General features: G+C 28.2%; 1 protein-coding gene across 1 annotated transcript; it reads right to left on the minus strand.

The window, feature by feature from the left end:
- Positions 1-484: 484 nt before the first annotated feature.
- On the minus strand, positions 485-4310 carry LOC105633948 (RNA-binding (RRM/RBD/RNP motifs) family protein). Its single transcript, XM_012216653.4, has 6 exons — positions 4034-4310; positions 3645-3685; positions 3390-3553; positions 3168-3267; positions 2914-3083; positions 485-1332 (listed from the first exon to the last, which is right to left on the minus strand). The coding sequence occupies exons 1-6, from the start codon at positions 4147-4149 to the stop codon at positions 793-795; spliced, it is 1131 nt and encodes a 376-aa protein (XP_012072043.1). The 5' UTR covers positions 4150-4310; the 3' UTR covers positions 485-792.
- Between the last annotated feature and the right edge of the window lie 11991 nt (positions 4311-16301).

Consider the following 16301-nt stretch of genomic DNA (forward strand, 5'->3'; position numbering starts at 1 on the left):
ACCAAGGAGAAATTTAACATTAGTAATCTAAGCTTGTTTCGTCTGCTCAACTGTATGTTTTTTTAGCATAAAAATTTACATTAAAATGCATTAAATATTATTTTTTTCTCATTTTCAGACTATACAAAATATTTTTATTCATACCTTTTTTTTGTTTGAAAATTCATATTTTTATTCATACCTATGAATTGCTAGTTTAATAATTGAGTTTTAGATCTTATTTAAAAAAATTAATTTAATCAATTAGTTTTAATTCAATGTTATTAGAGTTAATTATTTAAGTCCCTCAATTTATAAATTTTGTCCTAATTTTCGTTTTTGTTATAATTAAACCCTTAACTAACTAATGGTTGAGAATGAAAATTATGCACATTAGAATCCCCCTGCACAAGTAAATATTAAATTAATAAAATTTGAAACATCAATTGATTGCGTTAGGTATTCTTATAGACCTTTGATTATTGAGAGAGGTAGGCAAAAGAAATGAAAAAAAAAACCTATGGAGGCTTCAATTAACAATACAAACAAATGGGTAATGGCAATCTGTATTTTCAAGTCTTCTTTAACAATCACAATAAGGATGCTAATCAAATCAACAAAAGAGAAAAAATGGAACTCTTAAATCTCCTAATCTTGATAAAGAAAAAGAAAGATAGTAATTTAAGCCTTAAATAGACAAAAATCCTAGTTAACCACCTTACAAGCTACTGAATTGACAAACTAGAACTCAAACTACAGTTCTGACAATTTTGCCGTTACAGTTTATAATTCCAAAAGCCTTACACCCAACTTCTACCTCCGATAAGGATGGTACCTACTGCCACCCGCACCACCATATCCTCCCCTAGTCCCATAGAAAGAACCACCACTACCACCTCCATACCCACCCCCAAGCCCACTATCATAGCTACCTCCATAACCACTGCCAGAACCACCGCCACCACCAACACCACCACCATATGCGCCATAACCCTCACTAGGGCCACCATAACCACCACCTAAATCATAACCCCTGCTAAAGCCTCCTCCATAACGACTTGAATACCCAAAGGAGGGGTCTCCTCTATAAGCACCAATGTTCCCGCTCCCATATCCTCCATATCCACCAAACTCACCCCCATTATATCCGCCATAACTATTAGCTCTACCTCCATAAGCCCCACCAGACCTATAAGGGCCGCCGCTGCCGCCGCCGCTGCCAAAACCACTGCCTCCATATCCATCATATGATTCACCAAATCCACCACCAAATGCATGCCTTGAATCATTATAACGCTTTGACGGTGGCAGCGGAGGGTTAGGTTTCTTTGGCTCTGCTTTCTTGATCTCCACCTACAAAAAAGAAAAAACAGAAAAGATAATGCATGAACATAATTTTATTCTATAATTATCTACAAAATTTTACTGGTAGAAGAATTTAATTTGCTAAAGTTTACTTCTTCTCTGAGAGTCCTAGTTATCTGCATATGGGCCTATAACATATTATTTCATATACACAAGACATGGATGACAAGAAAAATGATATAGTTGGCTCCCAAATAGTTAATGAAGAAATTCTGGTTCTGGGACCTAACTATTTCCTCTGATGAGTAACAACTTCTTTCAATACGTATTTCTGCTCCATAGAATATCAATTAATTGTCATAAACATAATACAACAATGCGCAGTGGGCATTTACAATGTTAAGGCTTTTTTGCATCATTTTTGACAAAATTCAGTTCATTTACAATTGCTTAAACACCTAGATATCTAGCATTTCACTATCAGCATTAACTTCCCTAATTGCGGTTCAAAACCAATCAGAAATATTTCTGTGAAAAATTCTATCAGCTTTGCTATGACAAACTGTTTGATCTTTGAGCAAATAATTAAGGCATCATTAGTGTTGACGATTGTAAACAGGGTTGCTAGCTGTATTTGTTTCTATTTTTGTTAATGATCTCCAATTTGTTACCAATTTGATCAACAAACTTCAATCTAGTCTCAAAATCAAAGAGACTGGGACAAGATGAAAGACCCCGTGAAGCTTATGTGTGGCCCATATCGAGGAAAAGGACATAAACTTGAGCTTTTCAAAGTTAACATATGCTAAGAGGAAAAGGAGATGATTATGAACCAAAAGCCACGTTAGTTTTCTGGAAAAACTTTTATCAGATACTGGTGATATTGGTCCAAATGAAACTAAATAGAAATTTGATGATGAAATTAATATAAAAATTAAAGATTTGTGACTATATTGAAGTAAGTACAACATTTAGCATGAATTCACCCTGAGGTTTAATACTGACAGAAAGAAGCTCCTTTTTCTAATATTTAAATTATCATTATCATTATCATCCAGATAAAAATTAAAACTAAAACTGAATGACAAAGTACTAGTATACACCCATCATGAATAATTCCACTAGAAGACTTACTAGGTGAACTATCTATGCAATAAAATAATAAATCCATGCAAAACAATAAAGCAACCAAATTCTGAACAAAGATATGGTTGATGAGATTCTAAAACCATACGACTTTACACATTCACTTAGAAGATTATTTACCTAATATTAGAGATAATATGTTTTACAGAGTTCTTTGAAATGAATTCACCAAGACTTTTATATTTATACAAATTTCTGAGTAACACTAACAAAAAACTGTTGTCATGGAGCCAAGTATAATGGATTTAGTTGAGGTCTTTGAAAATCCTTTGGAATTTCTATTCACACTTTGGCTTTAGAAGGAGCATCAACAAAAAACTGTTGTATGGCCACAAGCATTATGCTCTTCGCTTGTAGATATAAGAATGACAATAGTAAGAAATAAAAAACAAAAAACAAATAAATACCATCTGTAATAGCCTAGGAAGAGAGGAAAAACAACTTGATATTGCTCTTACTATTACAATGTTACTAAATACTTGCCTGAGTTCCAGCCAGATCAAGCTTATTCCCCCTGGCCAGAAGGTCATCTACTGCCTGTTCCGAGTCAAATGTAATAAACCCGAAGCCTCGAGAGCGATTTGTGGCATGGTCCCGCATGATTTGATGTTCAATGACCTCTCCATATTGTGTAAAGAACTCCTTAAACTCATCTGTCCATAGCTCCATACATATTATCAAAGCCGTCATTGTGATGAAACTAGAGAAAAATATAAGTGCTGAAAGACTTAAATTACCTTCAGTCACAGCTGTAGGAATTCCACCAACAAAAATTTTCTTGGTCTTGAAATCCTTAGATCCCATTGCTCCCTTCGGTATTGTTCGCTTGATTTCCACCTGTGAAATTCAAAGACCAAACTGAAAATCAATAAAACATACCAAGGAATGAAGACAACATTATTCATTATGAAGAGAAAATCAAATGTTTACTGCAAAATTGAAATCAAACTTAACCCTACTTGTTTCCCATTAATAATATGTGTATCCTCAATAACTTGATCAACAACTGAGGGATCTGCATATGTCACAAATCCAAACCCCCGAGGTTGGCCAGTCTTTCTATCCTTCATTATAACAGAATCTGTAATTTCACCATATTTGCCAAAATGCTTGACAAATTGTGCTGCACAAAGAATCATAACAAAGGGATAAAAAACCGAAAGTAGTTCTTGAATGAAGGGTAGCATTAGTGACTCAGCACAAGATAAACTAACCAGAGGTAGTCTCTCTGGCCAAACCTCCAATGAAAATCTTTCTGCAGCATTTTATGTTTAGTCAAATAAACAAGTCAGTCAAATTGAAGTTTCTCATCGAAGTTAAGAACAATAATTGGGCAAATAAAAAGGGCAGCATGAATTCAAGTAAAAAACTAATATTGAAACCCAAGAACAATATCAAAATTGCTTTAACAGGAAAAAAAAGGATATACTATTTCATTTCTTGGAAAATCTACCACAAAATAGAAGAAAACAATTAACCCACCTTTTCTTATGAATAACCCATCTCAAAAAAACCAAAAAAAAAAGCCTAATTTCAGCACAAAACAGATAAAATATGTATTTCCCCCCGAAACAAACAATAGGCAAGAAAGAAAGAGAGTTACCCAGGACTAGCTCCATCTCCAGTGTGAGATTGAGACTTATTATCTTGGGCGTAGTCGGTGTAATTAACATCGTTGGTTTCTCCCGCAGGAACCGTATCTTGGTCTTGCGGGTCCATGGCTTGTAGATTTAAAGGATGAATATTAGATTGGTAAAGCAGAGCTTCAACGAAGAAGGAGGAATAGAAGCCCTAGATTAATCTTGGATATTATTTAATGGTTTCAAACTTGCAAGCCCTAAAAAAGAGTAAAACCCAGTAATGTATTGAGAAATAAGGAGGGTGTTCACTGTTGACTGTCCTGTCCAGATAGAAATATATTTATTTATTTATTTATAATAACAAAATCATGATTAAATTTGATTTATCTCCTACATTGTGTGCATTAATGGCTTACCTTATAGTCCTACATTTTTTTTTTTACTTAAAGTAAATCAATGATCCGTTAGTTACCGCAGTTAAGTATTTATACAGTTAAAAAATTACATCAATATTTATATAGTTAAAATATATAAAATAAATAAATAAATGAAATATTTTATAATGAATAATGCAACCTCACCCTCTTACAGAATTTTATTTTATCTAATCTAAGGATAATGAATTTGTTTTAATGTAAATAAAAAAAATTGTTGTTAAACTATAATGGTTAAGAGTTAAACCGTATAAATATGAAAATTTTCATCTAATAATTTTTTTTAATACTTATAAAAAATTTAAAAATAAAAAATTATTAAAGCTTTGATTGTTTTTGTACTATAAAATAATTAATTATTTATATTTTGGTTTGATTGTTTTTAATTTTGGCATTTTGGCCCTGAAATCTTAAATTGAACTAAACTTAAAACCATGATTTTAGAATAGTTTAGATTTTGAATACCCCTTACTTATCATTCAATTCAAAACCATAATTCTTCAACTATAAATTTCTATGGCAAATTTTGGAAAACCATAAATAAAAAAAAAAAAGATGAACATCTTTCCTTTTCCTTTTCTTTTTCTTTTTCTTTTTCCCTTTTTTTTAGAAATACATCTTTCTTTTTCTTAATTTCTTATTGTTATATTATTTCATAATATAAAATCATTTTTATTTAATTATCTGTTAAGAAAAACATTATTTTCTTTTGATTTATTTTAAATTTTTATTTAACATATAAACTAAATTTTAATTTATTATGTATTAAAAATTTTTATATCATTTTTTTTTATTTTTACGTAATTATTTGCATAAAAATAAACATTATATTTTTTGGTTGTATTTGAAGACCTATATATATTAATAATGACTAATAAATCATAAGTAAATAAAGTATTTATTCATATTTTTTTCAAATTAAATCATAAGATAGCATTAACATTCATATGAAATACTAATTTATGGTGATTAGTAATTTAAGTTTCAGTATAAAAAATTAATACTTTTAGAGAAAATCACAGTGAAAAAAAAAATGACTCAAAAAAAAAAAAAAAAGAAAAAGGTTAAATTGAAGTTGGTAGAGGTCAAACTCACGCCGTTTCGGTGACCTTTAAACAATTTAACACCTACAATCATTCAGCCAAACCTAACCTCTAACGGCAAAAAGCATAAAACTTATATAATTTGTTTTTCCAAATACCCAATTTTGGAAAAATATTTTTCAAAATATTTAATAAAATTTTCAAAGTAGATCAAATAAGACATTTTGTTTTTTAATTTTAAAAATTAATTAATTATTTTTAATTACTTATTTATCATACCTAAGTTCAAAACCTCAATATGATTAGGTATAAGATTTATCTATATTCAATGTATAAGATAACTCATATGCTAAATAAATAATTAAAGAATTTTTAAAAAATATTATGTTTTTTTAGTGAATGGTTAAAAATACCCTTATCTAAATTAAAATATTTTTTTTAATTGATTCAGTGCATGGGTTGGATTCATACGTTGAATGTATATAAGTCTTTTTTTTTTATTCCACTTAAAAAGGAACCAAAATAACAAAACTGAAAAATGGAATCATATTTTTTTATATGAAACTCAACTGTAGTTATTAGGAACTTGCAATAAATCGAACCAGTAATATTTTGTTTAGTTCGATTTAATCAGTTTTGGCCAATTTGAATCAATAATATTTGGGCTTTCAAAATATAGTGTTATAAAATTTTATTAACTTAAATAACTGAATTAAATTTATTCGATTCATTTTTTCAATTAAAATTGTTGAATGGTGACTAAAATGATTTGTAAAAACTTGATTTTGATCACTTCGGTTAAATGATGGTTTCAATAAAAAAATTGAATGAAATTTCTTAAAAGCATAAATCAAATTGAACCGATTAATTAAAATAATTTTAAAAAAATAGAATTATATCAATTTAATTTATTAATTAAATTGTCGAATGCTCGCATTAAATGTGATAGAAAAATCAAAAGAGTCCAAATTGCGTTTTTTTTTTTTTTTTTTTTTTCTCTATTGGGTACAAATTGGAGTGCTAATATTCAACAGCTAGAATTCTTAAACCAAAAAGGAAAAATGTGAAACATTTTAATCTTGAGCAGTTGAAAGACTGAAGAAGCTATGAAAGCAAACATTCAGTAGAAAGAGAAAATAGAAGAATTGTTATTTGTATGGAGTGGTAAAATAAAAAAAATAAAAAATAAAATAAAAAACTAAAAATAGAAGAATGGAAACATTTATTAGAATGTTGCCTGAATCAAACATCAAGCTTTAGAATTTGCAAATGAGATTGATTGATGGTGCAAACTACTCCACATGCTTATACCCAAAAGAAATCAAGAACGGCGGCTAAAGAACTTTATTATATTTCTAAACTAGGAATGGCTACCGGTTCAATTTGAATTAGAATTAAACTGTAATGTACATAAATCGGAATTGAATTAGAATCATTGGTTTAAAATTTTGAATTAAAACTGGCGATTCAAAAACTAGTTAAGGTTCATGTGAATATTAAAATCTGAACCTGAATCGATTCGGAATTAATGTTAACCGATGGTTTCAATCTGGCTCGAATCAGAAATTTTCTATTTTTATTTTTAAAATTATAATCGCTTAGCCTATTCTATACACCTTTAAAAATCTAAATATTTTTTTACTATATGATACACTTTAATTTGTTTTTAAATACACTTTATTTAAAAAGTTAAAAATCTAAAAAAGTAAAATGGTAAAAAAAAGTAAAATATTTAGTCTGAAATTATATAGTTTGATACAAGTGGGAGTTTAATGTTTTTTTTTTTCCTTTTAAATTGTTCACTTAGTTCAAAAATTATATTGTTTGAAGCATTTTTCAAATTTTTCTAACAATTTATTTAACGAATAATGTTTAGACAAAATAAAATGATAGTTATTTGATTATTTTATAAATTAATTAATTTTATTTATTGTTTTGAGTGAAAATTAATTTTATTTCTTATATGAGTATGAATACTCTAAAATTGTTTAATAAAATTTACCTATATTTTTTAACTCAAATTAATTTTTTTGAAAGAAAGATGTAATCTTAAAACTGAATTTTTATTTTTTATTTTTTTGAAAAAATAATACGCTTAACACAAGAAACCGTGATCAGCACCGTTGGTTCATTGGACTCGATTGATACTGAAATCAGACCAAAATTAGTGGTTCAAGGGCTAATTCAAATTCAACATTTTAAAAATTTTGAAGTTGCAATTTCATGACCGGCAGTTCAATGAACTAGCCATACCGAGTCTAAACCGATACATCAATTATTATTTCTCTACAAATTGGCTATTTGTATTGTACCCCAAATAAAATCATGAACCCCACTAAAAAACTCTATTGTATCATCCAAACTCTATATATCAATAGTTTATCTTTCTAAGATAAAACAAAATTCAAAAGAACCCTCAAAGGCCTACTCATACAAATTAGAATCATCACTGCTACAACAATGGCAATGGCAGGTAATTTCGACTCTTCAAATAATCTCCAATTTGGGTCAGGTGATTTTGAATTTGAAAGAGAACATCCCTCCAATTGCAGGCATGTAGGTGATATTGGTACCAGAAAAATATGAAAGAGAATAAGAACATTTCTCCTTGCATTTTGATATCTAATTAAATTAAAAATATAGTTCAATAAATAAATTTTATTACAAAATTTAAAGAATTTTATCTTTGCTGTACTTTTATTTATGATGCATAATTAATTTTTTATAATTTTTATATTTTTGTCCCTCAATTATATTTTAAAATTATTCGCATGCATTTTTACACTTATTGTTTTCAGTAAACAATGTTAAAAGCATGTAAAGATATCAGCTTTTATATATATATATATATATATATCCGAAATAACTCATTCTTTCAATATTTAATAGAAGCTCAAAGAATTGATTGAGAACGTGAATAAAAAGGCATACTCTCTCAAATATTTTTAATAAATAATAATATTATTAAAAAATTAAAAAAATTAATTTAAAATGTCCGAAATTAACCAATTAACCAACCAATTAAATAAAAAAAACATAAAAATTAACATCAGATATGCAAAACAAGGTTAATTGAGTCTTATATCCAAATATTTTAACTAATATATAACATGCCTATCCTATTAACGAAAAAGATTTGCATATGCATTTTACACCTTTAACTTTTCTCTAAACCTAAAATGGAGAATTAGATGACATCTATTGTGCTGCTCTGTAATCTACCAAAGATTATTTCCAGAAACAACCATTAATCAAAAGTTTATCATCATTGTCGTAATTAGTTAGTTTTCCTCTAATATCTCAATTAATTTCAAAAAATAAAAGAAAAAATTATTGGCTAGACAATGTGTACAAATTAAAATATAAATTGATAAACCAGTTTAATATATAGTTTGGTACAATAAAGTTTGCATGGCCAATTTATAAGGTAGTTACAACACAAAAATTGTGAGTTTTTATTAATGACACTTAATAATTATTATATGAAAAGGGTCATTTACTGAAAATTAAAAGAAATCAATAGTTTTGTCACATAAATCGATCAACTTTGATTTATCTACTAGATCGTGAACATTAGTAGCTTACCTTAGAATTGACCTATATTTTTTTGAAGTAAATTTTGTTTTTTAAATACACAATTTTAGAAAATAAGATTTTCCAAATGATATTATTTTATTTTAAATTTCTAATTGATTAAATAGCGGATAGATGTTAGAACCTATTATTAATGCATTATGTTTAATTGAATTGAGGTGAATCATCAATATATATATATATATAATCAACCACAATTGTTTTCACTAATTTGATGAGGCAAAAGAAAGATTATTTTATTTTGTAGTCTGTAATGTTATTTCGACCTATTGAGCCTTCAATAAATTAAAAAAAAATCGTATTTAACTTCAACTCTAATTGATAAATTATTGATTAAATATTAATACATAGTAGTCCTATATTTTTTAAGTAAAATTTGTTTTTCCAAATACCCAATTTTGGAAAAATATTTTTCATAATATTTAATAAATTTGCAAAGTAGACCAAACAAGATTTTTTTAATTTAAAAATTAATTAATTATTTTTAGTTTTTTATTTATCATACTCAAGTTTAAGACTTCAATATGATTAGGTAAAAGACTTACCAGCATTTTGTGTATAAAATAACTCGTACACCAAACAAATAAATAAAAGATTTTTTTTAAAATATTATTGCTATTTTATCTTTTTTTTTTCTCAGTAAACAGTGAGAAATACCATCATTTAGACTAAAAGATTATTTGCAATTGGTTTGGTGTATAGAGGGAATTCATACATTAAAATCTTGGATAAATTTATATTTTAATATCAAATTAATACTTAAAAGAAATCTAAATGAGTTTAATTTAATTAACATTGAGACTGATTGAATGCAAACTACTTGAAAAGCTACCCACAAATTGAGAAATTTGGTTAGTTTGAAAAGTATTTATTTTTTGTTGATGAGAATCAGATGCCACTCTAAGGTGGGACGCTGGAATTGTTTTGAAAGGCTGCCCTCTTTTTTTTTTTTTTAATAGTGGATCCAAATTGGGATGGTAAAATTGAAGAGCTAGAATTCTTAAACCAAAAAGGAAAAATGTGAAAACAATTTAATCTTGAGCATGTGACAAAAAAAAAAAAAAAAAAGCAAACATTTAGCAGAAAAATAAAATGGAAGAAATGAAACATTTATTAGAGTGTTGCCTGAATCAATTTTAATGCCTTACAATTTGCAAACATTGACACTAATAGATCATGCAAACTACTTTAACCAAAATGCAAGATTGTGCAAATTTGGTATACCCAAAATAAAATCAAGAACCCTCTGCTAATAAATTTTATTGTATCTCTAGATCCTGACTGTTTATTTTTCTATAAATTGGCTATTTGTGTTGTATCCCAAATAAAATCTACAATAAAAAAAATCCAAGAATCCAAGAAACTAAAAAGAATAATGCAGAAAATGTCAAGAATCATGTAAAAGCAAGATAACTACACATAAATTAGAAAAATCACTGTGACAACAATGGCAACGCCGTTAGTCTGGACTCTTTAAGGACTCTCCAAGTTCTGTTTATAGACAATTTTCCTCTAAGGACTCCCCGACCAGTGTTTATAGGCAATTTGAATCTGGAGGAGAAAAATCCTACAGTTGCAAGTATACAGGGCTCTGGTACCAGCAAAATATAGAAAAGAATAAGAATATTTATAATTAAATCAAAAATATGGTTGAAGAAATTAATTCTTCATTACAAAATTTAAAAAAGTTTATTTGTGTTATACATTTATTTATGATCTCTAATTAAATTTCTTAATTTTTACACTTTTGTCCATCAATTATATTTCCAAATTATTTGCATGCATTTATACACTTATTATTTTTCGTTTTTAATTGTATTTTGTAAAACATCATATAACTGTGTTAAAAGCATGTAAAATAAAATAATTGATTGAGGAAAATAAAATAGTTGGTCAATTGCATTATTTTAAAACAACTGTGTTAAAAGCTCGTAAAATAAAATAAAATAATTGGGGAAATGAATTATTTTAAAAGGCATAGTCTCTCATAATATTTTTTTAACAAATATTAATTATTATTAAAAAATAAAATTAGGAAAAAGTTAACTTAAAATATCCGCAACTAACCCAAATTAACCTATCTACCATTTAAGTTAAAAAAATTAAAAATTAACATCAAAATGCAAAGAAGAGTTAAAAAGCCCAAGGAGTCTAGAGGCTTTATCCAAATATTATGACTAGTACATAACATGCGGATGATATTAAAAAATTCTTCCATATGCATTTTATACCTTAAACCTTTTTCTAACCCTTAGAACAGATAATAAGGTTACAGCTCTTGTGCTATTTTGTAATCTACAAGAGACTATTTCCAGAAACAACTATTAATCAATAGTTTGTGATGATTATCATAATTAGTTAGTTTTCCTCTAATATCTCAAATTTTTTTCAAAAAAAAAAAAAAAAAAAAAGATTGGCGATACAATATATACACGTGTAAACTAAAATAAAATGAATTGATAAATCAGTTTAATATATAGTTTGATACAATAAATTTTGCATGGCCAATTTATAAGCTAGCTACAACACAAAAATTGTGAGTTTTTATTAATGGCGCTTAATAATTACAACAGGTTTTATATGAAAAGGGCCATTACTGAAAAATAAAAATAAATTAATAGTTTTGTCATTGATTTATCTACTTGGATCGTGCAGGTTATAGTGGCTTACCTTAGAATTGCCCTACTTTTTTTAAGTAAAATTTGTTTTTTCAGATACAAAATTTTGGAAAATAAGATTTTTTTAGAAGAAATCAAACTAGCAATAGCTTTTTAAGTATTTTTTATTCAAAATGCTAAGAGCTATTTTTTATAGGATTCGGTAATATAAAGTTCGAATTAACTTTCTTTAGAGATTAAAATAGCGTTTTATAAAAAGTTAATCTATATAACGTTTAACTTTTAGCGTTTTATGAAAAATTACTTAAACAGTTAAGAACTAAATCTAGTAAGAGATATATATCTCTCTTGCTTGATGATTAAGTATTTTTAATTTTATTAATATTTTTTCTCTTATATTCTAAATTTATTTGATTTAAAAAAAAATGTTTATGAAACTAGAAAAAAACTAGAATTATGTATTTCTATTTGGGGTCACTTTTTGGATATGTTACTTAACATGATTTTACTTAACATGATTATGTCAAATTTCGGTAAGTAGGAACAATTTTTTCTCTTAGTTTCGACGAAATACTGATTATTTTGTTAAAAAATGGTTTTTCTTCTTTCCCCTGTTCACTTTTTTTGAAATTTGAATTTTAGGTTGTTACATAATAATGTTTTTTTTTTTTTTTCTCAGTATCTTCGGTTGTTTTCTCAATTCAATCTTTGGTGTCGTAATGGTGCTTATATATATATATATATAATTTACAATTTTACCCATAATTAAATGGGTTAAACGGGTTATGCGAGTCAACCCATGACACAACATGTTTAAACTTGTGATATATACGGGTCGCTCATTTATGAAACGAATCCATTTATACTTAATCATAATTCGTTTAATTTCATGTTATGCGAATCGTTAGGGTCTTCGTTTTGAGTTTCTAAACCACAAGAACTTTTACCAATTTGATAAGAAAATAGAAGAATTGACTCCTATTGTATAGTCCATAATATTCTTTTGACATGCTGAGTCTCCCAATGAATAAAAAAAATTATTAGAGATTTCAAAGTAATTAATACAAAATGAGTACATTCTACCTAAAAGGAACACAAAAAACAAATAAGTAAATGGATAAAAATGATAAAGTTGTGATGATTTAATAATAAATAAATTTCAATTTTGAGAAAGAAAATATTAACCATGCATATTGCCTTTAAAAAAAATAATATTTTTCTTTAAAAAGATGATTTATACCTTATCTACTATTAGCCATGTAATTTAGTTTGATAAATGAGTTGGAACATTACTTAATTGAGTTGAATGATCAATGCATATACCCACCTCTATGTGATACAAAAATCATAATACTTTATTTTAATTTAGTTTTACTCAATTAACATTAAAATTTGGATAAATTTATGTTCTAATATCTCAAATTAATACTTGAAAAATTCAAGTGAGTTTAAATTTTAATTAATAAATTAATTTCACAATTAGGCTTAATACTATTTTGAAAGGTGCATTGGAGGCACACAAAAATTTCATTTAAAATATCAGTTCTTTTAAGTTGTTCTCCTATGGCTACCCCTATTGTTATTTGTCTCAGGATCCATCAAATTTGAAGATATGGAAGTATATGCATATATAAATGAAAATAACATAAATTGATATAGTTTAGTAAAATGAATTTTGCATGCACAACACAGAAATCGTGATTTAATTATTTTTTTGAAAGGGAAAAACTGTGATTTAATTATTCATACTCAATAATTACATAGGTTCATGCATTGAAAAATAAAAAGGAATCAATAACTTTGTTGCACAATTTAATGAACTTCTTTTTTTGTAGGTACAAATAATGAACTTTATTTTATGATATTAAGATTATTAGTATGATTAAGACTGAGTTAGGTTACATTCTAAGTAATTAGCAAAATAAATAAATAAACATGACAGAGTTATTACATTTAATAAGAAATATAATTCTCTATCTATATACATACACATTGAGATTATTTGGATCAGGTATAAAAACAGATGCTATAACTATCGTATGAATGGATTAATTCGCTGATATTTTAACAAAAGCAACGGAAACATAAGATAACTCATCCAACATTATTTTGCAATCTCTAACAACTAAATCAAAACATAAAAATTAAGTCTATCAGACTTTAGAGAGTGAACCAAAACCTGACAGTCAGTTTCAATAAGGATAGGAGGGATGTGTAACTTAATCCAACTGAGAGTCTCCCAAAAACAAAGCGCCTCACCAAGTAATGGGTCATGAATCGCAGACTTTGAACAAAGACGACTTGCCACACAACATCCAAAAGCATCTCTAATCAACATCCCCATACCAAAAACGTGTTGTGATGAGACATCAACATTACATTTTAAAGTGGCTAAAATTGGAGGTTGTCATTTCAACGTTGCATAAGACACAATAGCAGGATTTAAAGCCTTGGAGAGCTGTACCTGTGCCATCGACCATTCTTTATGAAACTGTCGAGCATGAAGTAACACAGTAACCGGCTGAGAATTTCGTTTCTGCCATAGCATCTGATTTTGGTTCCATCATATGCTGTATAAAACCATTAAAGCTTCCTCAACTGTCCCTTTATCAAGAATAAAGGCTTAAGATTTATGCAAAAACGCTTAACCACATATTATACTGCCACCATAGTTCAAGAATAAAGGCTTATGATCAGGGCCTATTGCCTCCAAAACATGAACTGTTGCCTGACTAAACAGTTGAGTCCATAACGTTCTACCCACTGCTCTATCCAATCGCTCACAAACCATATCAAGCCTTCCATTTGTCCAGATAAACTTCGACCCCACATACCCTACGTTATGTAACTCGCAATCCTCCAAAGCTTTTTGAAAACCCTCCAACATCCACTGTGGCTGTGGATTTCAACTATCTTTCTCCGTAGAATAAAGCAGGTCATTAAAATCCCTTATTACAACCCACGATAAATTTGCCTTGTCTCGTAAGGAGCGCAATAGGTCCCAACTACGACGTCGTAAATGTCCTCCAGAAAACCATAGTATCTTTTCAAACGCCAAGTAGCCATCCCTTATTGTAACCTGGATATCAACATGTCTAGTTGAGAAACTTATTAGGCGAGCAACACCCTGCTCCTTCCAAAACAAAGCAATCCCACCACTCCTGCCTACTAGATCTATCACAAAAGCTCCTTAAAACCCAATTTATACTGAACTTAAAAACTTTATCTTTTGATATCATAGTCTCCATCAAAAAGATAAAGGTGGGCTTCTTTTCTGTAACAAGGTCTTGCAAGACCTAAACTGTTTGCAGGTTCCCAAGCCCACGGTAGTTCCAACTCAAAGTACTCATCATCCTTGGCGGGTATCAGAACCCGCCCCATTTAAGTTTTTTAGATCAGTTGTTGTCGTATCAGGAACCATTTCATCATCAAATCCACTATTAACTGAGTTCATATCCTCGTCACGGTTTGAATTTTGTCTCCTACGTTTGGAATCCACAATAACAAGACTAGATTCATGTACATCAATTAATGGATTTATTGCCACTGAGTTCTGGATTCCCTCATTACCGAGATTTACTCCATTATGCCCTCCTCCCTCCATAGAGACCCCCTTTCCTTTTGAATTTTGAATTACACCATTATCGTGCTTGTATATCCCGTAGGACTCGAGCTTTCCATATTCACCTATCCTCGAAGCAGCATCATAGCTGCCATCTCTGCCATTTTCAAAAAACTTTGCATAATCATCTTCTGACCTGAGCCATCGCGTTCCCACTTGAGAAAATCTACTTGGACTAGCCTTCAAGGACCATAAGGGAAAAGCCCCCAGGGATTTTGGTAGATCAAACAGCTTTGGACAAAATTTATCAGTATGGCCAATAAATCCACAAAAATAACAAAAGTTTTAAGAGTCTTTCGTATTGAAAATCAGCCCAGAACCAGCAACACCAGGCTTAGACAACTGCATTCTTCTCTTAAGTGGCTAATGAATATCCAGGCTTACACGAATCCGCATATATTCCCTCCAAAGGCCAGAATAATTACAAGGGTTTGATTCAATATATGTGCCCAAATAATTTCCAATATCTTGAGCAATAAATTCTAACATAAAGCCATCCTTCAGATTATGGACTTGCACCCAAAAATTTTTTGTTTTATTTTACAAAAATATATAATGAAAATTTTTAAGGTAAAAAAAAATTTAAAACAGTACTTATTGTAATAATCGATTGCATTAGTGACATGTTCATAAAATAGTTAAAAAAATATAATAAAGTTTTAAGATAAAGAATTAAATTTATTCTTTAAAATAAATATCTTTTATTCTAAAGGACAATAATAAAATAAGTATATATGACGTTATATTTAATAACTAATTGTATATATATATTTTACTTTTTAATATATAAATATTTTGATTAATAATAGAATTTTTTTACAATTTTTTGTTAATAATTATTTTGATTAATTGATAAATATTAACTAATAAAATGTCTATTCATATATACTATAAGGTTTCTTTTTTGCACTATAAATTATTTTTTCAGCAAACCTTTCTTTTTTATTTTCATAAATTATTATTAAATCAATTAGATTTTA

The sequence above is a fragment of the Jatropha curcas genome, chromosome 11 (assembly GCF_041381405.1).
Source record: "Jatropha curcas cultivar XTBG-Jc1 chromosome 11, XTBG_Jcur_1.0, whole genome shotgun sequence".
NCBI lineage: Eukaryota > Viridiplantae > Streptophyta > Magnoliopsida > Malpighiales > Euphorbiaceae > Jatropha > Jatropha curcas.

Excerpts from the sequence above, each read along its gene's own strand:
- LOC105633948 (XM_012216653.4), bottom strand. The coding sequence starts at position 4,149 with ATGGACCCGCAAGACCAAGATACGGTTCCTGCGGGAGAAACCAACGAT. Across the intron at positions 3,554-3,644 it reads GGCCAGAGAGACTACCTCTG|CACAATTTGTCAAGCATTTT; the intron begins GTTAGTTTATCT and ends TTCTTTGTGCAG. Across the intron at positions 3,268-3,389 it reads ATATTATTAATGGGAAACAA|GTGGAAATCAAGCGAACAAT; the intron begins GTAGGGTTAAGT and ends TGAATTTCACAG.